This window comes from Antedon mediterranea, chromosome 10 (genome assembly GCF_964355755.1).
Source record: "Antedon mediterranea chromosome 10, ecAntMedi1.1, whole genome shotgun sequence".
NCBI classification, from domain to species: Eukaryota; Metazoa; Echinodermata; class Crinoidea; order Comatulida; family Antedonidae; genus Antedon; species Antedon mediterranea.
This window is the reverse complement of record NC_092679.1, coordinates 20,565,684-20,588,997: the sequence shown is the minus strand read 5'-3', so window position 1 is coordinate 20,588,997 and position 23,314 is coordinate 20,565,684. Positions and strand designations below refer to the sequence as shown.

Here is a 23,314-nt window from a genome sequence, read left to right as displayed (position 1 = left end):
TTATTCATTTTAAAGATGAGAAAAAAAAAAAAAAATTGTATTGTTTTAACTATCTTTCTTCTCGTCATGAATTTTGTATTATATTATTTATTTTGTATATTATGAAGGAAATAAATGTTACTATGAAATGAAATGAAACGAAATTGTTAATGTAATCTGAGCTAATTTTTGGCCAAATGTCATACTATACCCAATCATATATGGTAACTGTTTATGTATATTTATAAAAATGATAATAAAATACTGTACATAGCTTTAAGTATTTTATTATGATTTTTAAACATAAAAAAACATTAGCAGTAATAGTGATAATTTAAATTTGTTTAGTTTATCGTCGCCAGTCTAAAAAGCTAAAAACGATTGAAGAACAGATTCCAGCTGTACAACTGGCACAGCTTCGTGAAAACATTTCAGTAGATGTCAATCCATGTTACTTGTTTGGTGATGGGACAGTGAAATCGAGTGACCTTAAAGAGCTCTCTCGCAGTGCAATCAAATTAGTAAGGTAAGGCCGAGGTTTTTTACCAATTGGCTACACAAATCAGTTTTAACTTAAAACAAAAAAGCACGACAAATACTTGGTAATATAACTTGTTAGGAACCATTAATAAAGTTGTTTTGTGTGTTTTGAAAGTGAGTGAGTGGCCGTGCGGTTAAGACAGTGGAACCGTAATTACGTAGCCATAACATCGGCAGGGGTTCGAGGCTCACTCACTCCATGGTTCTGGTGGTAGAACGAGTCTTCTCGGATAAGGACTATAAACCGTAGGTCCAGTGTACCCATCTAGCTCGTGTGCACTTTAAAGAACCTAGTACATCTTTTGAGATAAGTAGGGGGTTACCCCGGTGTATTAGTACATCACAGCCACTGATCACCAACTGGGCCCTCTGGGAGACCAGTCTTTCAAAGATGTACTACGTTCTTTAAAGTGCACATGATCCAGATGTGTACACTGGACCTATGGTTTATATTTCTACTACCACAACCATGGAGCGAGTGAGCCTCGAACCTCGAATGGCTACAGCATGTATGTGAGGCTCGATGGTCTGGCCGCACTTTAATACCTGATATTTCATTCAGAAGTTGTGACATTTGATAAGGTTTACAAAGCGAAAATAATCAGATTGCATAAGACCCACATTTAATAAAGATAATACACTGAATTTTTATTTGTTGTCAGAGCATTAGGGGAAGGTGCTTTTGGAGAGGTATTTGAAGGTATCTACAAGATAAACAGCTTTGAAACAAGACCCATTGCAGTTAAGGTGAGTGTTTTAAAATGTTTTATTAAAATTAATGGAGCATTTAGTTTTTAAATACACTGCAATTGTATGCAGGGAATTTTTTTAAACTGAATTACATTACTTAGTACTGTATATATGTTGCAGAAAAAAATATCAGTTGATCTGAGCTGAGATTAGAACCCTGTGGTCGCATTCAAACTTAGGATAAGGGAAACACAATTACCCTTAAAATTAACAAATTCTTTTATCTAAGTGAATACAATTTAAGGAAAACACTTATTATTGTTGAGAAATACTTAATATTTAAAGGAAATTTCAATCGGTTAATATGGCCACAAAGTCTCCACATAACTTTAACCCACCAAACTTGCAATATTAGACTTTCGATGCCAAATATTCCATTTTCATACGTACTGAGTGCTCAAGTCCTTTTTACCCCTCAAGATGTAGATTCACTTTTGGGGATTTACAGTGCTATCCCTCGTACCATGCAAATGAGTAGGGTGTTGTTTTTGTCTGTGCTTGGTATCAAAATAGATTTCTAGAACAGTGTAAATTGCTATTAACATATTATACCTTTTATTCAGACACTACCAGAGATATGTACAGAACAAAATGAGCTTGATTTTCTACTCGAAGCTATGATTATGAAAAACTTTGATCATAAAAACATTGTTAAGTTTATCGGTGTCTGTTTCACACAACATCCACGCTTCATTGTTTTGGAACTGATGGCAGGCGGAGAGCTTAAGCAGTTCCTGAGAGATAATCGGCCAGTAAAGGTAGAGTTGTGTTACCATCGTAGAATTTTGGCAATTTGTTGGTTGTTTACTGTTAGTGTATGTATCTTTTTAGGGAGAGTGGTATGGCGTAATGGTAAGAGGTATCAGACTGTTAGTGGCATTGGTTCGAGACCTGTCTGTGTCCTATTTTTTTTTATTAATTTTTTTATTTCATACTCATTCAACAGCGAGTAACTCGTCAATTACAGGATATCCTTAGTCTACCTTACTCTTTCTTTCTTCTTCTGATGAGATGTAAAGCTGTTGGTTTTGTGCACATACATTTCACATTACCATGATTAAGAAAGTAATAGTATTTAAAAAGGGGATTGTCTCCCTGTCTGCTGACCATTGTTCTTGCCCGGACCCACTGGGAGAACAGTCTAAAGCTCTGCTACACTATCAAACTTTATGTGACAAAAAAAGTGTGATGTGCTTAAATATGATAATGATGGGCACATCATTTTTTTTTTGTCACATAAAGTTTGATAGTGTAGACAGAGCTTTACACTGAAAAGGAGGAAACATATATCATTAAAGCAAACATATATGTCTGGCTTTTGACTATTTCTTGTGCTTAATTCTAACTATTTATTCCACTGTTAAAAGTCTACGTTTGTTTTGTTGCAGGACAAACTAAGTAATATCCACATGCGTGATCTTCTTCACGTAGCAAAAAATGTAGCCGAGGGAGTCTGTTACCTGGAGTCTAAGAAATTTATCCACCGTGACATCGCAGCACGGAACATCTTACTTACAAGTCGCAGTGCGGATAGAGTCGCCAAGATTGGAGATTTTGGAATGGCTAGAGATATATATGGGTATGAAAATGTAGCAGAACTCCTCCTTTGGGAAACATATATTGAGGGGACACCTCTATTCAGGGAAACATCATTTGAAGCAGACTAGGAGAAATATGTCCTATTCATAGGACATCTCTATTAAGGGGACATCATGTTAAACAAACTAGGAGAAATATATGCTTTAAAACTATGGTTAACTCCTGTTCAGGGGACATGCCTATTAAGAGGACACCCCTTCAAACTATGAACAATATATACTTTAACACTATGGGCAACTCCTGTTCAGGGGACATGCCTATTAAGAGGACACCCCTTCAAACTATGAACAATATATACTTTAACACTATGGTTAAGTCCTGTTCAGGGGACATCCCTATTAAGGGGACATCATGTTAAACAAACTAGGAGAAATATATGCTTTAAAACTATGGGCAACTCCTGTTCAGGGGACATCCCTATTAAGGGGACACTTTGTTGAGTCGAAGGTGTCCCCTTAATAGAGGTTCTACTGAAGAAGTAAATGATATAATATTATCTGAAATGTTGCTTTATGACTTACATCAATTATTACTACTACTTTTGAGACACAATCATTGAATACATGAAATCTTTGTTATTCCTATATGTAGTGCCGACTATTATCGCAAGTCAGGAAGAGCCTTGCTTCCGGTAAAATGGATGCCACCGGAAGCATTCTTGGACGGAATATTTACTGCAAAAACAGATATCTGGTGAGTTACTATTTGTATTTTAAGTGTGTTTACAGATATCTTCTGTATGACTCTGTCATAAGATCAGATTATAGAATAATTTTATTGTTAAATCTTTGTTTGTTTCTTTTAGGTCATTTGGAGTGCTTTTGTGGGAGATCATGTCGTTGGGATACATGCCTTATCCCGGAATGAGTAACCAGGAAGTGATCCACTTTGTCTCCACTGGCAACCGTATGAACCCTCCAAATAAATGCCCACCTCAAATGTGAGTTTGCAACTTTGAAATAGCTTGTGTAGCATAGGGAGTGTAATGGTCCAATCGGCTTGGAATCAAATTTGCATGTGAGAAGGTGTGGGTTCGAATCCTGTCATCATGCCATCTCTTGACAAGATATTTGAATCTCATTGCATTGTCCTTTGAATGAAAAGTGTAGCTGTTTGTCCTACATAGAAAAACAAGTTTGATACACTATTCAAATTGTTGTCTCCTAGTCTGATCATGGTGGCACTGCACTGTGACTGCTGTAAAAGTCTGTAGAGGGCGTTACCTGATTTTTGTTCAGTTTCCAGATTAAAAGAAGACCATTAAAAATATACATTAATTACTTTTACACTTATTTACTTTCCACTTTATTATTTGTGTTTAGATATAGCCTTATTGATCAGTGCTGGTCTAAAAACCCAGAAGATAGGCCATCTGCTTGTTTATTACTAGAAAGAATCGGTTATTGTTTACAAGTAAGTTGATTGCCACTCATTGTAAATAATCAAAAACAGCAAATAAATAATAAATTAGCATACAACCAGGGAAGAGTAAAATTACTCACACACAATACTTGGAACTTAATTTTTAAAATGATTTATCTGAATTCTGAAATTCTGCATGAAAAGCATGCTGTAGTCAACTATTATTGTCATATTAAGCCTTGTCTTCACTATCAAACTTTATGTTACAAAAAATGTGATGTGCCCATATATGGACACGATGATCACTACCATATTTGGGCACATCACACTTTTTTTTTATCAAACTAGTTTTATAGTGTAGACAGAGCTTTAGGAAAGTGTCAAAATATTTTATTAATTTACATAATATAGTATATAGAAATGATGTATAAAATCATTGGAATCATAACAGAAAAATGTCTTTTAATCATTAATCCCACATTAAGTACAGAAAACAATAACATTTTAAATTTAGGCAATTTTTTTGGAAAGATGTATGTTTTTTTGTTTTTCATTTTAGGATCCAGATATTTTAAGTTCACCACTGCCAATGGCAATTCCACAACTGAATAGACAAACTACTGTAAACAGACCAGCAGATCTTGAAAACTCTGTAACATTGACGGTTGAAAGGTTAGACTGCCCCAGTACAGACCTAACGGATGCAACAACAAAGGGAGAGAGTAATACAACAAACGACGATGAAAGAAGAGACGAGGTTTTTACACGACAAGACAGTTTACGACAGTACCAGTTTCAATTCCCGCAAGAAACAATGTGCCAGTACAAGCCACCGGATAAAATGGATGCAAAACAAAGACAATCAGCCTTTTGTAATCGGATTTATCAATACAGTGCAAGTTTAGGAGAAGATTCTAATAATCCGGTTTCGCAGCGATCGTATCGACGCAGCGCCAGTACGCCTGAAGAAAACGTAACCAATCCATTTCCGGGGAGCCTATATATTCCTATGCAGATTAGTTGCGATGAGGATTCCACAAATACAAACCCTTTTTTGCCATTGTCCAATCGGAGTAGTAATCCATTCACGAAACCAGTAGAGCGTACAAGCTTAGATGAGACATGCGGCTTATTAGAATATGCAAATGAGAGCACGGCTTCTTCGAATATTTCCAGCGTGCAAGGTTCGTCGCGTAGTTTAGATAATTCAAATTTATACTCTGAAAACACAGATGGATCTGAGCAATCAGACAGTTCTGTGCGGTTACGAGAAAGGCCACGTTCGCGCCCTGGCAGCAGACGAGGCAGTGCGCCGAGAACGAATGTCCGGTGCTCAAAAACTTTAAGCGACGTGGAAATAGGTGCAATGTGTGATCCTTTGAAAACGTCGCAGAATTTTGCCGGAAACATTGGCACAAATCCAAGGTTATCGCGGAATGTAGATGGTTGCGCGACATTTCCACGTAGCAATTCAAGAAGTTCGGAATCGGATGAAAACCAGTCACCGAGAAAAAGAAGTTTGAGGAGGCAGAGAAATCACGAAATGGAAACAGGACCAACAATTGATAAAAAATCAGAACTCAAAATACAAAATAACGATCCAGTATCACCTGGACGTATTCTAAAACAGGACCAAAATACAGGTGTATTTTTATTTGGGAGTGATGGCACGGCAGCAGTGGTATAGCGAAGAAAACTTGCGCGTATATTTAGGTAAAATAAAGTACGGGAAGACCACAGCGTGATACCGATCACCATCATATTCATCAACAAAAAGCAGATGTTGATTTATATATATATCTCTTCGGAGCAACCGATTTGTGAATTAATTTACCGAAAGAAGAGGACGTATCAATTTGATCTCTGTTGGGTGTGTGCGTACAATTGAAGACTAGTGCTCCACTGTACCACGCTGAAAAAGAGTCGCTTTCCAATCGAACAATACCATGAAAGCCCTGTGAAAGTTTTATTTTAGTTGACCAGTCGGCATTTCAATTTTGCTTAAGTATGTGCCAAAATATTTATCTTTTTTACTAACATTAAGTAGAAATATAACCTAGAACCTACATGTAGACTATTCACATGGTACCGTAACATCAGACAGTTCAACAATGACATTAGAAAATATTCTATAAACTGGAAATATACACAATGACTTTGTATTCAATAGTATTTGTACATATTGACACAGTCATATAGTGGTTTAGTATGCCAAATTTTTTACATAGTGATGTATATATCAGAACAATTTTATAATATGATTAAACATTCTTCACACGCTGACCAGTACTGTAAATGTAATACCAATATTATTATAATAGACAGGTAATATTATAGACAAATCTTCCTTTATGAATTGTAAATTTTCACATTTATATATTTTAATAATTTTTTTCTTGTATAGTATTAATATTAATTAGTACTGTAGTGACAATTTTTAATTTTGTTATTTATGATAGATATATTTTATGGGCCAAATTTTAATTTTATTAGTGAATATTATATTATTAATTATGATATAAATCCGCTATGGGATGTAATTCCATACCACCGTGTGTGTTGTATAAATTATTTTCTCTGTTTTATGTGTGTTTATAAAATATATTAAAATCAATTTCATGACCAATTGTTTAAAATAATACATATATATATATAAGTAAAATAATTTATAGTACATTCGTTAGGCAATGAACTATTTTTTTCGCGAATATTTTGTTTAATAAACCTGTTTGTATCTTCATTTCTATATTATGCTGCTTGAATTGAGTAGGCCTATACAATTTTATATTAAAATGTAATTTTTTACTGTAGGTGAAATTTTAAACTAACTTGCCCTCTAAAATTGCCATTTTTAAAATTCAGCTGATAGAATTAGATTTTATGAATGTAATTATTTTCTGAAGAAATAATGTTATTGTTGTTGCTGATTATGGATTGTAATTGGTTTTTGAATTAATGTAGTTATTTTGTTTTTAATTTTATGCTAAATCTTGTCCAAACTATGTAAATACACGTTTCAGTTACCTAATTAAAGCTTGGTTTCCACTAGAGACGCAACGTAATGACGTAACGCAACGTACGTGATTTGACCAATCACAAGCGATGGATTATTCGAACAGTCGGTTGTCATTGGTCAACTCGCTTCCTTTGCGTCTACGTTCTTGCGTTGCGTGCTAGTGGAAACCAAGCTTAAAATGTATTTAAATACCAACAGATGATAGGGTGAAAGAATACATATATTATGGAAACAAATATATGTTATAAATTATACAGTGTGTATTTAAATTGAATGCCAAAGTTGATCAACTTTGAACTGAAGTAGGAACCACACCTTCCAGGCACAACATCATTTCCCCTTCATATGGTGTTCCATAAAATAATAGGGTTTGGCCGCAGTGCACGGAAAAGTTTCTCCTAAAGCGTGTTTCCCACTAGGATCTAACGCAACGACGTAAGCCATTTGATTAAAGCGTGGTTCCCACTAGCGACGCAACGCAAGGACGTAACGCAACGCAAGTGAATTGACCAATCATAAGCGATGGCTTATTCGCTTGTGATTGCTAACTGTCTATAACTTCGCTTGTCATTGGTTAAAACGCTTGCGTTGCGTTTACGTCCTTGCGTTACGTTCTAGTGGGAACCAAGCTTTACCGATCAAAAGCGATGGATTACGTCCTTGCGTTTGCGTTGCGTCCTATTGGGAACGAAGATTTAATATGAGGATCCTCTGAATAATTGGGGCTGGCTGTAGTGTTAAAAAATGTATTAGTTCTTATACTATCCCCTTTATAGGTGTGTTCTTTGTATTGGAGGTGAAACATAATGGAATGTTCCTCGTTTCTTTAGTAGGATACTGTCCTATTAATAGGCCTGTTTTTGACTAGGAGGTTGACCGTAGTGTTAATGAATCACATGTGCCGCTGTATTATGGAATTTGCATATGATATATTGTCATGTGTGGAGATATATATCACTGAATATTTTCCAAATTTTTACAATCGTTTTTTTAATATTAAAAGTAGTTATATAGGCCTGCTAGAGTTTTATAACCTATTTTCTAACGATATTGCTCAACATAAACAATGTTTTTAAAAGTACAGTACGTTTTTAATTGCTTTATATTCAATGAACAACTGATTGTCTGTTGTCTATTTTATTTCATCGAAATATTTAAAAAAATCATATTATAGTAATGGGTTTATGCAATATGGATGACATGTTTTAAGATTTTTATATCAATATTTTTTTGTGAAAATTATTTGTAATGTTATGTTTGTATATACTTTTATGAAGAGCGAGAATAAATGTTTTATTATAAATATCGGAAAAGTGAAATTACTTAAAATGAATGAGATATCCCCAGTTGAATCGCGCAAAGCTTAAAAAGGCGAATTCACGCGCGAAGCCTTTGAGGTTGAAAATCGTCTGATATGACGCCTACTGTAAACGTCACATTCGATTTGATGTTCACACTGCAGAGATCGTTCGTCGCGTCATAATACGGTTCGATTTGACGCGTGTCACTTCGCGTCTAAGTTCAGTGTGGACTGGTCTTAATAATGGAGGTGTTCCAAAAAGGAGGTGTTCTACTGTTGTATAGGCCTATATTATATCCAACATTTAAGGCGATTTCTTTCATTTCTTTTTTTTTACCGTTTATTACATTATTAAATTATATCAAATAGTTATCTGTGTAATGGATAAAGCTGACTATGTTTTTGTCTTAATGAAATACAACTACCATGGACTATTGCTGACGTTTGGCCATAGAGTTAGTAACCAACACAAATAGTATTTAGAATTGAATCAGGAAGCCTCGCCTCTTTTCCGTTAGAAGTGAGGAGAAAAGAATCTATTTAAAATCAGTGTTAATTCACTAACGAATAAGTCCTTCGATGAATAACTATCTGATACGCAACAGCTGTTTTAATATGCTCCACTTTAAATAACAATTAAATAAATGAAGTGTGTCAATCGTACGGATGATGATCTAAAAATTGTAAAATAGAATACTATACTGTACGTTCATTAAATCCCGGCAACGTGTAAGAGGAAAATGTAAACAACTGGTTAATTAACTCGACTTAGCGAACCGGTTTATGACGATTTGCTAGGCCTAAAAAAACGGTAAGTGTACAATATTTCACGTTATGATACTGCACCCGCCCTGAAGTTGTTGATCACAGGTTCGAATCTCGCCGGAGGTATCTTTCTTTGTATTCATTGGAATTCGATTAGTCGAGGCCTGATAAATATCACATTGCTGCAGTGATCTGGACTGTCGCTGTTTTTAATTTCAATGTTAAATTAATTCTATATAACATCTACAACAAACGTTAAGTGTAGGCTAAGTGTACAATCGTTATCAGTACTTATTTACTATTGCGAAATATTCAGTCGATGGTAAAAAATGCCTACGGTGCTATATCAAGGCAATTATACATATAATAGGCATAGTTGCGCTTCAAAATGTACAATTAATTATAAAAGCTGCTAAGCGTTCACACAAAGGCCTATAGTGCCTTTTCAGACAGTGACGGTACAGTGAGCCTAGATGCCCTTTGGTCGTTATTATCACTGGTTTTATAATGAATAGCCAGCAAAGAGCGTTATGGTTCAATGGTAAAGGTGCACTTATTTTAATACAGTTTGTGAACTTAGTTCATGTGGGTTAAGTTGATTTTATTGTAGAAGAAATTGCTCAAACTGTTATGCGTGTATATTTGACAATACTCAAAACATTGAAAACAAAGAAAAGGGTGATATCATGGGGTAAAGAATGGTGATATAGAGGAATCAGTAACGTGGGTCTAGAAAAGAAATTATAAAGGCCGATTTACACAGATGAGCGGTAACGGTAATAACAATATAGAATCTATGTTATTCTTTATGACCATTTACACATAACGCGGCGCGAACGGGTGGTTTCCGCTCAAAATATATACAGATTCTACGTGGAACAAGCTACGCGGTTTTCCGCTTACCGTTACCGCTCGTCTAGTGTAAATTAGCCATAATGCATAATTTTCTTAAAATCAATATATTTTACAATTACTTTTCGTGTAACTCACGTAACACTACCGAGATTAAACTTTAAATTTGATTCAAAAAATAAACACGAATTTACTGAACTCGCATCGCCAATGCATTCGTGTAGTCGTTTTTATATTTTAATTATCGAATTACCATTTCAACACAACCTGTTGCAAATCGAACACAAATCAATACATGTCGCGGTGCGGTGTTGTTGTTTATGATAATTTTTATAAATTTACGATAGTAACAGTTTTATGAGGATGAATATAGCAGTGTTAACGACGGTGGGAGGAGGGTAGACAATTGTAGGAGGATGATGCTGATGAATTAAGGAGAATAAAGCTGATGAATTAATGTTGATGACGATGTTACCACCGTGAGGGGGATGACAACGATGATAATGATGATGATGAGATAATTGATGATGACAATAGTGAAACAATGTGAAATGGAATGATAAAGATAAGGTGTTGATAATGGCGATGTTGAAAGTAGGCTACTGGGAGGAGGAAGGATGATGATAATAATAATATAATAGTGTTGATGTTGAATGTAGCTTAGGAGGGATGATAATGATGGTAATGATGATAATGATGATGATGATGATAATGACGGTGATGACAGGTATGATAGGGAACCAGGAGATAGTTAAGATGACGAAGATTTAGATCGACTGCAAGTGTAGGATGGTGATAATGATGATGATGTCGAATGTAGCCTAGGAGGAAGGGTGACGTTGACGTTGACGATGATAACGATATGATAAGATTCATCGCCTGCAAGTATGGAACCTTTAGACTGGTAACAAAACATTATTATGTTACTTACAGAGAAAACTGTGACGTCATGACGGCAGAAAGTTCCAACACAGGTGCGAAAGATGAGTTGAAAGAGGGCGTGCCGGAAACATTACGTCAGAAGACATGGAGAGCATTACGAGATGATAACATATCCTTACGAATCATTCCCATCTTTGTTTATGGTGCTTTAGCGTGTATAGCTCCCTACCTTTCTTTGTATCTCAGACAGTTAGGCCTAGATGCCTTCAGGATAGGCATGCTGTTCACCATCAGACCCGCACTCGGTGTCTTTTGTACACCTCTGTGGGGCTTCATAGCCGATCGTTTTAAGATTTGGCGATTTGTGTTTATATTATCTATAATCGGATTGATGATGTTTGGTCCTATCGTAATTCTGTTCAAACCTGCCGAAAGAGAACCCTGTGACGTTGCTATATCAAATTTAGCAACACTTCTTGACGTCCCACCTGATAATTATTCAACAAATTTCAACCAATCAGTGTACGAAAACGAAGCGTATTTAGATGAGCTAAAAGAAACAATGATTGAAATTGAAGCCCAGAAAGATAAAACATGGCTGTATGAACCAGAAGGTGTTGTCACCTTGTTTTGGGAGTTTGTTTTTGTGATTGTATTATACGAAATATTTTTCGCGGCAAACTTGTCATTTTTAGACGTTTCTATCATAAGTGAATTAAAAGACAACCCTAAATTTTACAGCAAATTTCGCTCTTTCGGTTCTCTGGGATGGATTCTTGGGTAAGCCTTATTTTTCTATTGTATAATTAAAGTTAAAGCTTAGACATAGTTAAACATTTTCAACAAAAATAAGATAGTATTTAATCAACCCTTTAGGAATTTTCGTAGCCCATAATAGCAATATCATTATTTGGTTAAGAAGTTGTCTTTGTTAATTTGTATTTTCACCAAAAGTTACTAACTTATGGTACCGTATCTATTATTACTGTGATTTGCATATTTAGATCTCCAGATAATCTTTCAAATCGGCTCAAATGTTATATATTTCTTATTTAAGGTTTAGGCCTAACTAAAGTTTGTGTTTTTTTGACGCCGCAGATCTTTGATAACTGCTGCTATTTTGCAACACTACCGGAAAGAGTTAATAATTTGCGGCATCGACTTTATTGCAACCAACTACAAAATTGCTTTTATGATGATGGCGGGCTTTTACGCCTGCTCGTTACCTATCGGCTGCACTCTTAAATATGACGTGAGTGTTTACTTTATTAAAACCCAAGAAAATCAATCAATGTATGAACCTTATTCTCGTTGCCGTATCCACATATGAAAATATAATATGTCGAGAAATTACTTTTGTCCTCTTGGTTGATTTTTAATCCAACTTGTGTATCAGACGCTAGTCTAGGTACTATAGACCGAAATTACTATTAAGATAAATATTTTGGCACATATGGCGCTTCATACGTATAATAAATGAGCAGGTATTTCAGACAAAAATCGAAACCCCGACTGGTGGACTAACATAAAAAAGACAGACTTGGGACAAGTCTAATCAGACGCCTTTTCCAATCAAGCTCCCGTGAATTCTGTTTCGATAAGTTCTCATTTGAGAACTTCAAAGGAAAAAGGTTCCTCTCATGCATTATGTTTTGTTACATTTTCAAGGCTTCTTTCTCTTCTTTGTATCATGTCTAAGTAACATTTGTAGCCTATTAATTAGGCACACAATTTAAGTTAGATTACTTGATATTTTTATTTTTGTTTTCAGCATTTAAAAAGCGATAAAGAATATTACGTAAAGAACTTCCTGCTGCTTCTTTGTACACCGGAACATATATCTGTATATGCCATTGGCACTTTTGTTGGAGTTTGTAATGGTTTTGTTTGGTACTTTTTAAACTACCATCTTGAAAACTTAGGTAAGCATAATATTGTAAATACATATTTCTATTAGGTTGACAGTCACATCTGTTCCAACTGGAGGGTTTAGAATACGTAGATAATATGTAGATAATGCACCGTCTTTCGTTAGGACGTTAGTCCTGTGTGCAGCATGTATGTCTCATGTGCACGTTAAATAACGCAGTACAATCTTCAATTCAAGGTATTAATATGGCCTTTAAGCAACTGTAAAAACTAAATCCCAGTTTTCATGTACTGCAGGTGCTACTCAGCTGTTAATGGGAATAGCAACCACGATAGGAGCAAGCTCCGAGATGGTTTGGGGCTTATTTTTCCAGGTGCCAGCCTTAGAACGACTAGGCCATATCAATATACTTACAATGGCATTAGCGTTATACTGTTGTCGGTTCCTTATGTATGCCTTGATGAAAAATCCTCTTTGGATTCTACCGGTTGAGGTTATACAAGGTAAGTCACTTTCTGTCGTCACTTTGTGTTGTGCGTAAGCCTAATACTGAACGGCGTAATATAAAGTAGGATAACTCTGGTTAGTTGTAAGTATTTCTCATTGACAGATCTAGATCAACACCAAACAGAACGCCTTCCAAAGATGCTATTTATCTGTGTTTTATACTTTTATTTTATTTGTACGACATTCCGTTAACTGACCTTATATTTCGGTATCTTTTAACGATTATACTGTCGAATTTTATAACCTTTTAATATTTTTTTTAAATTTTAGGCGTATCATATTTTGCGGTATGGAACACATTGGTATCTTACACTGTTAACTCATTCCCAATACAGTTCACTGCGACAAGTATAACATTTGTGAATGCCGCCGTCCACAACCTAGGCTTAGGTTGTGGTACTCTTTTGAGTGGTTTCTTAATTGATCGGTACAATTCAACAACAACTTGCTTCATCTACTGCGTTTCGTCAGCTTGTTTCCTCTTACTGTTCATGGTAGCACGACGGGTAAGTTTTAAATAAAATGTTCAACAAAAGTTCCCAAACAGGACAAACTCCAAGTTTGACAAAAAAGGTTTTCTAAAGTTTGTCGCTAAGTGCGCAGAGCGTCCAGTTAATAAACTGGAGAAATCAAGTTTGCAGAAGTTATTCTCAAGTTATATTTGTTAACTCAGCGAATGAAATAACAACAGTGTTGGGTGCAGCAGTATTCACAAACTTTTGCAAGCAAGTTTCAAATAAAATTTCCAACAATTTCTATTTTACTTACTTACTTACTTAACAACATATTTATACAGGATAATACACAATCAAGTAGAAATAAACTTGTTTTGCATTGTGGTCCTGTCGACAAAAACGGATACAAATTTAAATCTTATACAAATTATTTTTATACTAGGCCTATCATATCCCTCAAAGGGGGCGTTTATATGTCTATAAGTCTTTTTTTTTTTGTAGGAAGAAAATCAGTCTTTCCAATATTTATTTTATTTCTAAACCTATTTGTTTATGTTTATTTTTTATTTACTCTCACCCTACCTTACAGTATTGTCATATTAGAACACATAGAAAACAAATAAAACACAGAACAAAAAGAAAATATAAATGTTGATTTGAAATTACAGAATTTCACCGACATCCAACCTGAAATCGAGTCAATGAATTTGATAACAAGTGAAGAGAATGAAAAAGATAAGATGCGCAAAAGTGTTGAAAGTACTCGTCTACGTACTAGCACGCCACCAACGCCAGATTTAGCACCAACTCAAGTTCAGACGCCAGCACCTGTGACAAAATCGTACAGTTCTATTGCGGACAAAGATAGTCCATAAAACGCGCAATCTTTAGCAATTTGACCAATTATAAACGATGGATTGTCATTGGTCAACTCGCCTGCGTTGTTTCCATGGCAACTTAAACCTATTGAAGCATGCAATATTGAATAGATACATTTTATTTATTGAATATACTATACAAACGTTGTTAGCGACATGATTTCGAGGACCGGATCCGATATGACAAAACCGGATCCAATGGATGTATGACCGATACCGGATCCGGACTTTGTACTGACGTACTGTACCTTAATTGTATATGTTATAAAATATATAAAAATGTCTATAATATTATATATTTTTAATATTTATCTTAATTGGACGTTTTAACCTATTTTCGCAATGATTCACTACTGTAGAGGCTGTAGAGGAGATATTTTATATTAGTACATATTTATACAATATATTTTTAATAATAATTGTAATGCTGAGAAATGGTTATCAGGTCTTGTTACATTCCCACCTATCTAATGTTGTACATAATATGTAATGTATATTAACAGGAAAAAAAACCTGAATATTTTAATGTCGTGAGGTAGTTCCATTGACTCATAAACGAAAATTCAGCGATGCTTTCTTGATTATCCTTATAGACCCTTTCTTCTTCAACTAACCTAACCTATCCATAACCCTAACCCCCACCCCCCTAACCCTAACTAATAACTTAATGCGGATAACTATATAATAAGTTTGTCAAGAATCATTTTTTCTTCAACCAACAATTTACAATACTACGAATTACACTACAATAAACGATTTTTAAATACAAGTTGGTAGTTGCACTTATAAACATTTTAGCGTATGTGTCGTTGGCGCGGACCTCGTCCCAAGTGTCGAGTTCAAATCTAGCTTATATCTTGTAATTGATAATATGTTTTTATAAAGTTGTATTCTATTTAATTTTTGTAGAGGACCCCTTAATAATATACTTTTTAATGAAAAACTACATGTGTTATCCTCTCTAAAGAATGGGTAATAATTTAATTATTGAGATGTTGTTATCTCTGTTAACAACATTAAATAGGCCTATATTATTATATCAGCCCTATTGGTAAGCTTTTTTTAAAGCAAAAATTAGAAGAGGTTTAGTAATGTAGCAGTTATAAAAGTAAACGTGTAGATAACATCACCGAATGGATTCCAACAACCTTCTCTGAAACACTACAGGTGTTGGCACATAACATAAATCTAAATAGTAACACACCTTCTAATAGTAACACCCCTTCTAATAGTAACACACCTTCTAATAGTAACACCTCTTCTAATAGTAACACCCCTTCTAATAGTAACACCCCTTCTAATAGTAACCCCCTTCTAATAGTAACACCCCTTCTAATACTAACACCCCTTCTAATAGTAACACCCCTTCTAATAGTAACACACCTTCTAATAGTAACACCCCTTCTAATAGTAACACACCTTCTAATAGTAACACACCTTCTAATAGTAACACCCCTTCTAATAGTAACACACCTTCTAATAGTAACACCCCTTCTAATAGTAACACCCCTTCTAATAGTAACACACCTTCTAATAGTAACACACCTTCTAATAGTAACACCCCTTCTAATAGTAACACCCCTTCTAATAGTAACACACCTTCTAATAGTAACACCCCTTCTAATAGTAACACACCTTCTAATAGTAACACCCCTTCTAATAGTAACACACCTTCTAATAGTAACACCCCTTCTAATAGTAACACACCTTCTAATAGTAACACACCTTCTAATAGTAACACACCTTCTAATAGTAACACACCTTCTAATAGTAACACCTCTTCTAATAGTAACACCCCTTGAGGGTTACTATTAGTCACAAAAACTTATGAAGCAGCCGTTTTTAGAAAATAAGGCGACAATGCATGTTGATTTCGAGGGTGGGGGAGGATTGAGTGTTTTTGAGTTTATAAAACGAAGTTAGAGTTCAACCAAATTTGTTTATTCATACTGTTTTATTATTTTGCTATGAGTGCCTAATTTAAGATTAGTAATAGTAACCCACTACTCTAATAGTAACTCCCCTTCTAATAGTAACCCACCCTAAAAAACAATCAAAGAATAATAACCCAGAGTTACAATTAGAAGATTTACGGTAACTGAGACTTCTGGAGAGGACTGGTGAAATGATCAATATTGCGAAGAGACCCAACGACCTTAACCGCGGTCACAGAGACTATAGGTGAAAGATCTGTATAAAACAAGAAATATTTCTTACAAAAAACGCTCCTCTCTTATTGACTTAACAATTTTAAAGATATATTGTCCCTCTAAAAAAATATTTTTTATTTCAACTTTGTTTTTGAATGTGTCATTTTATTGTCATAAATAATAGTTATTTTACCTGAAAAAATGTAATTTAAAGCAAAAAATACTTGAATTGTCGGTCAGACAATGTTTTTTTAGTTATAATTAAACGTTTCTTTTCTCTTCTTATATGTGAATAAATATTATTTTTTTGTTACAGAAGTGAATAACTTTGATATGAGACACAGTCTAAATTTCTGTCACTTTAGTTTATTTTATTGCTAAGGTCAAGTCTGGGGGTCACTTCACCACGCCTAGATACTTCAAGTGTGAAGTATCCTATTACAAACAAAAACTTCAGTGGACTGTTTTGATAATAATTCAATGATTATCTGACAGAGAATTACAGTATTATAAATACCAGAAATGCTTTGGGATTTGTCGTTCAACCGGTAGACTCTTTTCCCAGACATTTTTTTGGGTCCAGCAGCTGGTACCTATAAATTATAGTCGAGAATGCTTTTTTGCAAAAACGTCAGTATCTAGTACTATAACTGCTGCTTGCTTTCAGTTAATAAATGGGTCATCTCTTGTCACGTAGCGGGCTAGAGCAGCAGCGTGAAAATCACAATTGTCAAAAGTATTTATCCTAACATTTGGTATACAATGAACCAAGGTCGAATTATCATATACAAATCTCTTTAAAAAAAATTCCAAAGAATATCCGATTTGCTATTTAATATACATCGTTTTAAATATAAATGACAAAACAGTTGGAGTGTGTCAATAGTGTAGGTAGTATATGCAGACTAAAACGTTAACAGTATCGGTAATAGAATGTAAAAACAACTGAACTGAATGTTAGGAACAGACGAGTTATAGGCCTAAAAAAGGTAAGCACACTGCGATTTACTCGCCCTTATAATGAATGCATAAGTGGATTCGATTCTCGTTATATAGACCATTTCGGCCTACAGCATCCATTTAAAATAGGTAGGCTCTGGAAAATGTCTCACGTAAAAGACAAACATAAATAATTTAACGAATTTGAACGATTCGTTGTAATATGCTGGACTAACTGTTATAGCTTTCTTATAATACTGTTTACCGCTAATTTGGTGAAGTGTAGCCTACTATCGATCTGTATTTGTTACTTACAGTACCTACCCCTATACTGTTCATGTACAATTATTAAAGGCCGTATATTGAATTTAGCCTAACTTGTGATTACAAGTTCAACTGATTAACCAAACAAAGTGTCCCCTCAATAGAGGTGTGCCCTGGTGTTGATCTTAGTGAAACATATATTGCTCCTTGTTCATTTTCTGTGATGTCCCTGAATAGAATTGACCCAATGAGGGGTTATACTGTAACTATTGAGAATTCAGTAGGCCTAGTGTTCAGTGTTCAGTGATAACCCTGATAGCAAGTGGAATTATGTTGAAACTAATGAATAATCCGCTTGTGTTGCGACTACGTCCTTGTGTTATGCGTCTTTAGTGGGAACCAAGCTTTAAGGAGAAAGTATCCCATAGTAGATAGGTGTCCCTTAATAAGGGATCTATTGTATTATATTGATAACGAAACCTTTAAAATAATGTTTCAGAGTACACTGTGACGTCATGAAGGCAGAAAGTTCCAGCGCAGGTGCTAAAGATGAGTTATCACAAGAGGGCGTGCCGGAAACATTACGTCAGAGGATATGCAGAGTACTAAAAGAAGAAAACGTAGCTTTACGAATCATTCCAGTGTTTCTTTACGGTGCAATAGCTTGTACAGCTCGCTTCCTTGCTCTGTATCTCAGGCAGCTAGGACTGGATGCCTTCAGAGTAGGCTTAATTTTGACAATCAGACCCATATTGGGATTCTTTTGTACACCTATGTGGGGCTTTATATCGGATCGTTTTAAGATTTGGCGATTTGTTTTTATAATTTCTATAATTGGAACGATGTTGTTTGGCATTTCTGTAATTTTTATACCACCTGCCGAAAGAGAACCCTGTGATATTGCTATATCGAATTTAGCGACAAATCTCGGCGTTTCATATAATTATTCAACAACTTTCAACCAATCAGCGTACAGCAGAGCGTATTTAAATGAGCTAGAAAAAATAATGGTGGAAAAAAAAGTCTTTGAAGATAAAACATGGCTGTATGATGAACGTGGTGTAATGGTCGTGTTTTGGGAATTTATGGTCGCCATTACTCTCTACGAACTGTTTTTTGCGGCGAACTTGTCATCTCTAGACGTGGCTATCGTAAGAGAATTAAAGGGTAACCCAAAATTTTACAGCAAATTCAGATCTTTTGGTTCTCTGGGATGGATCGTTGGGTAAGATTTTATATTAGAAAGTTTTCTATTTGCGACGACCAATGCCATGTCTTGTTCAGGTCAATCGAGGTTTCGTCATGGACATCTCGACTCCCAGAAAACCACCACTGTGTTGAGTTGTGGAGTGAAGAAACACGTTCAAATATCCACGCATGCGCATAATGAATCAACATGACGTACTTAGGCCCTTGCAAATTGAAAGCCTCCTATTGTATGCTTGACTAAAATTAAACTCCAGGATAAGGAAATATAGGTTATCGTTAATTGCTATAGTTTATTGAAATTGATGAGGATATCCATCAGAATGAGACTTTACCTTTTATGAATTTGTAATCAAGAATGAATAATGTAATAACTACAAAGAATAAGGTGAATTACTGTACGTCTTGTCTTTAGGCCTATAGGCGGCGTTTTCAAATATAAACATATTTATATAACATAGCATAACATAATTTTTCACCCTAGATCTCTGCTAAGCGGTGGTGTTTTGCAATACTTCCGGAAAGTCTTCACAATTTGTGGCATTGATTTTACTCTTACTGACTACAGATGTGCGTTTATACTAATGGCGTGCTTCTATGTAGCTGCATTACCTATCGCATGCACGCTTAAATATGACGTAAGTGTTTCTAAACCAATTAAGCCCCTTCCTTTCACACAGAGCTGTAAGACGGTAATATTGCGGTAATTCGTAAACGCCGGCCTGTGTGTGAAAGGGAAAGTGTAGGGAAGTGTCTTTTCTCAAGTTCATTCAATTTCGAGTGAACTAACTTGGTGAAATGCTTGCAAATCATCTTTTCGGCATTAACATTTTCAAACGTGTATTGTTTGTATATGTTATGTTAGCCTATATTATTATACTATACTGACGTAACGTCAAGCTGATTTGGATCTCGAGTTGAGTATCTTCAATTAGTAGATAGCACGCTCTCTATCGGTCTATGCAAGCATTTTGCTCAGTTTTTTTTTAGCGTTTGATTTCCATTTTTATAATTATACCTTTATTTTACAGAATATACAAAATGATAAGGAATATGACGTGAAGAATTTCGTAATGATTCTTATCAAACCGGAAAATGTATCTGTTTATGCTCTTGCTGTGTTTGTTGGCATTGTTAATAGCTTCGGTTCGTACTTTTACTGGCATCTTGAAAACATAGGTAAGCATTGAATGAATTGCAGCTCATACAGGGAAGGAGGTATTGAAATCGCAAAGGGGATGGGGGTTTAGTTTTTGGGGATGAACGGGTAGGAATTAGGTGTAATGGGGTAGAACTAAAAAAAATGTTGTCTTCACTCAGGTGCCTCTCAGCTGTTGATGGGAACGGCAACTGCTCTACGAGCAAGCGCAGAGATGATCTGGGGCTTGTTTTTCCAGTCGGCTGTCCTAGAACGGCTAGGCCATATCAATTTACTGACACTAGGGCTGCTGTTGTACGCTGTTCGATTTTTCATATTAGGAATACTGACAAATCCTATCTTGATCCTTCCGATCGAGTGTGTTATGGGTTAGTATGAGTGTATATTTATAATTATATAAATCATATGTGGGTTCAATGTATAATAGTATTGATGATGGACGTGTGAAGGCCAATTTACACAGACGAGCGGTAACGGTACGCGGTAAAGTTAAACGGTACGCGGAAACACACATACAATAATAGAAAGAATGTTATTTTTTTTTACAAAATGCGGAGCGGAAACTCGCTTAGGACCAAGCACGCGGGTTTCCGCTTACCGTTCCGCTCGTCTGTGTAAATTGGCCTAACAAAGTTAGACGTTATAATTTTTTATATAAGGTAATGCATCATAACATTAATACATACGCCCGTGTTAAGCTTATTATAACACTGCTTTATGTTGCCTCATTACATCAGTGGAACTGTAGATTGGTCAGCATTCTTGTCTTCCGATCCAAAAGTCCAGGGTTCGATCCTGACCTTGTGTAAGGGTATAACGTGCACGACTCTTTCTACTACGTAATTGGAGAGTTCCTAGCTGATGTCATGATTTTTTTTCATATTTAGGAGCATCATATTTTGCTGTATGGACCACCTTGGTATCTTACACAGTTCACTCATTCCCGCCACAGTTCACTGCGACATGTATAGCCTTTTTATGTTCCTTATTCCACAACCTAGGCCCAGGAATCGGCACTGTGCTGACTGGATTCTTAATAGAAAAATACAATTCGACTACCACGTGCATCGTGTATTGCGTTTCATTGTGCTGTTTTCTTGTACTGTTTCGTCTAGCACGATGGGTAAGTTAAGGTTTGTCCCCACTAGGACGCAACGCAAGGACCGTAGACGCAACGCAAGCAAGTCGACCCATCACAAGCGACTCTTCGAATAATCCATCGTTGCGTACCAGTTGGAACCAAGCTTGAAGCTTGGTTCCCACTAGAACGTAACGCAAGGACGTAAACGCAACGCAAGCGTTTTAACCAATGACAAGCGAAGTTATAGACAGTTAGCAATCACAAGCGAATAAGCCATCGCTTGTGATTGGTCAATTCACTTGCGTTGCGTTACGTCACGTCCTTGCGTTGCGTGGCTAGTGGGAACCACGCTTTAAAGTAATAACAAAGAACTTAACACAAGAATCTCCTGTTCGTCCGAAGCGCGTAACAATTTTGAAAGGCATTGTGGGATAGAATAGGGCTATGGTTGCCGCCATTGTGAGCCATGGAGTAGGGCGCCCGCATCAAATTAGAAAGTCAAAATCATAGAGGGGATCTGCTAATGCTCTAGGGGGGATAGAGTAATTGACTGAGGAGTAGGGCGCCCGCATCAAATTAGAAAGTCAAAATCATAGAGGGGATCTGCTAATACTCTAGGGGGGTAGAGTAATTGACTTCCTAGTTTGGAGGGGGCGCTGCTCCATGCTGTGAAATGGCGTCGCCCAGTTTGACCTTTTAACCCTGTACTTCCGATACTGTGTTTTGAATGCAAATTGAAGAACAGGAGATTCTTGTGTTATAAGTTCTTTGGTAATAATAAATACATTTCAATACACTGGCAATGACGTAGGCCTATGGATAGCACCAATACGATTGCCTAGATATGGCACTGCTAAGATATAGGCAATAACCTCGTCTTCGTCTCCGTCCCGAAACGAATGCTTGCTATAGCTTTATTCACATGGCTTAACGCAAGGACGACGTAAGCGCAACGCAAGTGAGTTGGCCAATGACAAACGACAGTTCGAATAATAATCGATCATTTGTTGTGATTAGTTGTCTGGCGCTCACGCCCTTGCGTCGTTGCGTATATTATTTGGAAACCATCTGACGCTTGGTTCCCACTAGGACGCAACGCAAGGAAGTAGACGCAACGCAAGCGAGATGACCAATGACATGCGCCTGTTCGAATAATCTATCGCTTGTGATTGGTCAAATCACTTAGCGTTGCGTCCTTGCGTCCTAGTGGGAACCACGCTTAAGAGGACAAGATGGACCTTTACTGAATTTAAATGTCAATTGTTTCCGATTACAGAATTTTACCGACGTTCAGCCAGAAAAAGAGTCAATGAACTTAATAACAGATGAAGAACATGAAAAGGATAAAATGCGGGAAAGTACTCAACTCAATGGCACGCCAACAACTCAAGTTCAGACTCCATTACCTACAGTGCCAAAATCGTATAATTCCATTACGAAAAAAGGCAGTTCATAAAGCGCGCCATTGAGATATAGAATACCTCTGCCGATTTGTAGGGTGCGTGTATATTCATTGTACGGATGATGCATAGACTTGCCCCAAGTCTGTATTCATTGTCCTTTTTTATTTATTTGATTTTATTTCGATTTTTGTCTGAAACTACAAGCTAAAGTATACGTATGAAACGCCATATGTGCCAAAATATTTATCTTTTTACTAATATTAAGACAAAACTCCGTCTGGAACCCAGACTAGCACAGCTCCCGTTCACACAACTGCTTTTCTAGTTCAAATAAATGTCATAACTTTTCATTTTGCC

General features: G+C 36.0%; 3 protein-coding genes across 4 annotated transcripts in view; all 3 read left to right on the top strand.

Moving 5' to 3' along the window:
• The window catches only part of LOC140060842 (tyrosine-protein kinase receptor-like), a 49,523-nt gene extending 40,975 nt beyond the window's left edge, over window positions 1-8,548 (top strand). For both annotated transcript variants that reach the window (XM_072107199.1, XM_072107198.1), the window contains 8 exons: window positions 328-505; window positions 1,182-1,266; window positions 1,833-2,027; window positions 2,658-2,848; window positions 3,460-3,561; window positions 3,674-3,808; window positions 4,191-4,281; window positions 4,790-8,548. In XM_072107199.1, the coding sequence (XP_071963300.1) occupies window positions 328-505; window positions 1,182-1,266; window positions 1,833-2,027; window positions 2,658-2,848; window positions 3,460-3,561; window positions 3,674-3,808; window positions 4,191-4,281; window positions 4,790-5,917 (2,105 nt within the window). In that variant the 3' untranslated portion in view covers window positions 5,918-8,548. The remainder of the gene's footprint in view (window positions 1-327; window positions 506-1,181; window positions 1,267-1,832; window positions 2,028-2,657; window positions 2,849-3,459; window positions 3,562-3,673; window positions 3,809-4,190; window positions 4,282-4,789) is intronic.
• A 620-nt stretch (window positions 8,549-9,168) lies between these two features.
• Window positions 9,169-17,134, top strand: LOC140060834 (major facilitator superfamily domain-containing protein 6-like). Its single transcript, XM_072107186.1, has 7 exons — window positions 9,169-9,357; window positions 11,097-11,825; window positions 12,144-12,297; window positions 12,817-12,967; window positions 13,212-13,418; window positions 13,693-13,928; window positions 14,546-17,134. The coding sequence occupies exons 2-7, from the start codon at window positions 11,113-11,115 to the stop codon at window positions 14,750-14,752; spliced, it is 1,668 nt and encodes a 555-aa protein (XP_071963287.1). The 5' UTR covers window positions 9,169-9,357; window positions 11,097-11,112; the 3' UTR covers window positions 14,753-17,134.
• Window positions 17,135-17,804: 670 nt separating this feature from the next.
• Window positions 17,805-23,277, top strand: LOC140061363 (major facilitator superfamily domain-containing protein 6-like). Its single transcript, XM_072107877.1, has 7 exons — window positions 17,805-17,894; window positions 18,608-19,333; window positions 19,799-19,952; window positions 20,346-20,493; window positions 20,635-20,841; window positions 21,361-21,596; window positions 22,831-23,277. Exons 2-7 carry the CDS (start codon window positions 18,624-18,626, stop codon window positions 23,008-23,010), a joined length of 1,635 nt encoding a protein of 544 aa, XP_071963978.1. The 5' UTR covers window positions 17,805-17,894; window positions 18,608-18,623; the 3' UTR covers window positions 23,011-23,277.
• Window positions 23,278-23,314: the final 37 nt, after the last annotated feature.

What these genes read in the sequence shown, in the direction of transcription:
- LOC140060834 (XM_072107186.1), top strand. Translation starts at nt 11,113, where the DNA reads ATGACGGCAGAAAGTTCCAACACAGGTGCGAAAGATGAGTTGAAAGAG. An exon ending in TCTCTGGGATGGATTCTTGG is followed by an intron (nt 11,826 to 12,143) that starts GTAAGCCTTATT and finishes TTGACGCCGCAG; the next exon opens with ATCTTTGATAACTGCTGCTA. An exon ending in CTACCATCTTGAAAACTTAG is followed by an intron (nt 12,968 to 13,211) that starts GTAAGCATAATA and finishes CATGTACTGCAG; the next exon opens with GTGCTACTCAGCTGTTAATG.
- LOC140061363 (XM_072107877.1), top strand. Translation starts at nt 18,624, where the DNA reads ATGAAGGCAGAAAGTTCCAGCGCAGGTGCTAAAGATGAGTTATCACAA. An exon ending in CATGCACGCTTAAATATGAC is followed by an intron (nt 19,953 to 20,345) that starts GTAAGTGTTTCT and finishes TTTATTTTACAG; the next exon opens with AATATACAAAATGATAAGGA. An exon ending in TGTTTCGTCTAGCACGATGG is followed by an intron (nt 21,597 to 22,830) that starts GTAAGTTAAGGT and finishes TTCCGATTACAG; the next exon opens with AATTTTACCGACGTTCAGCC.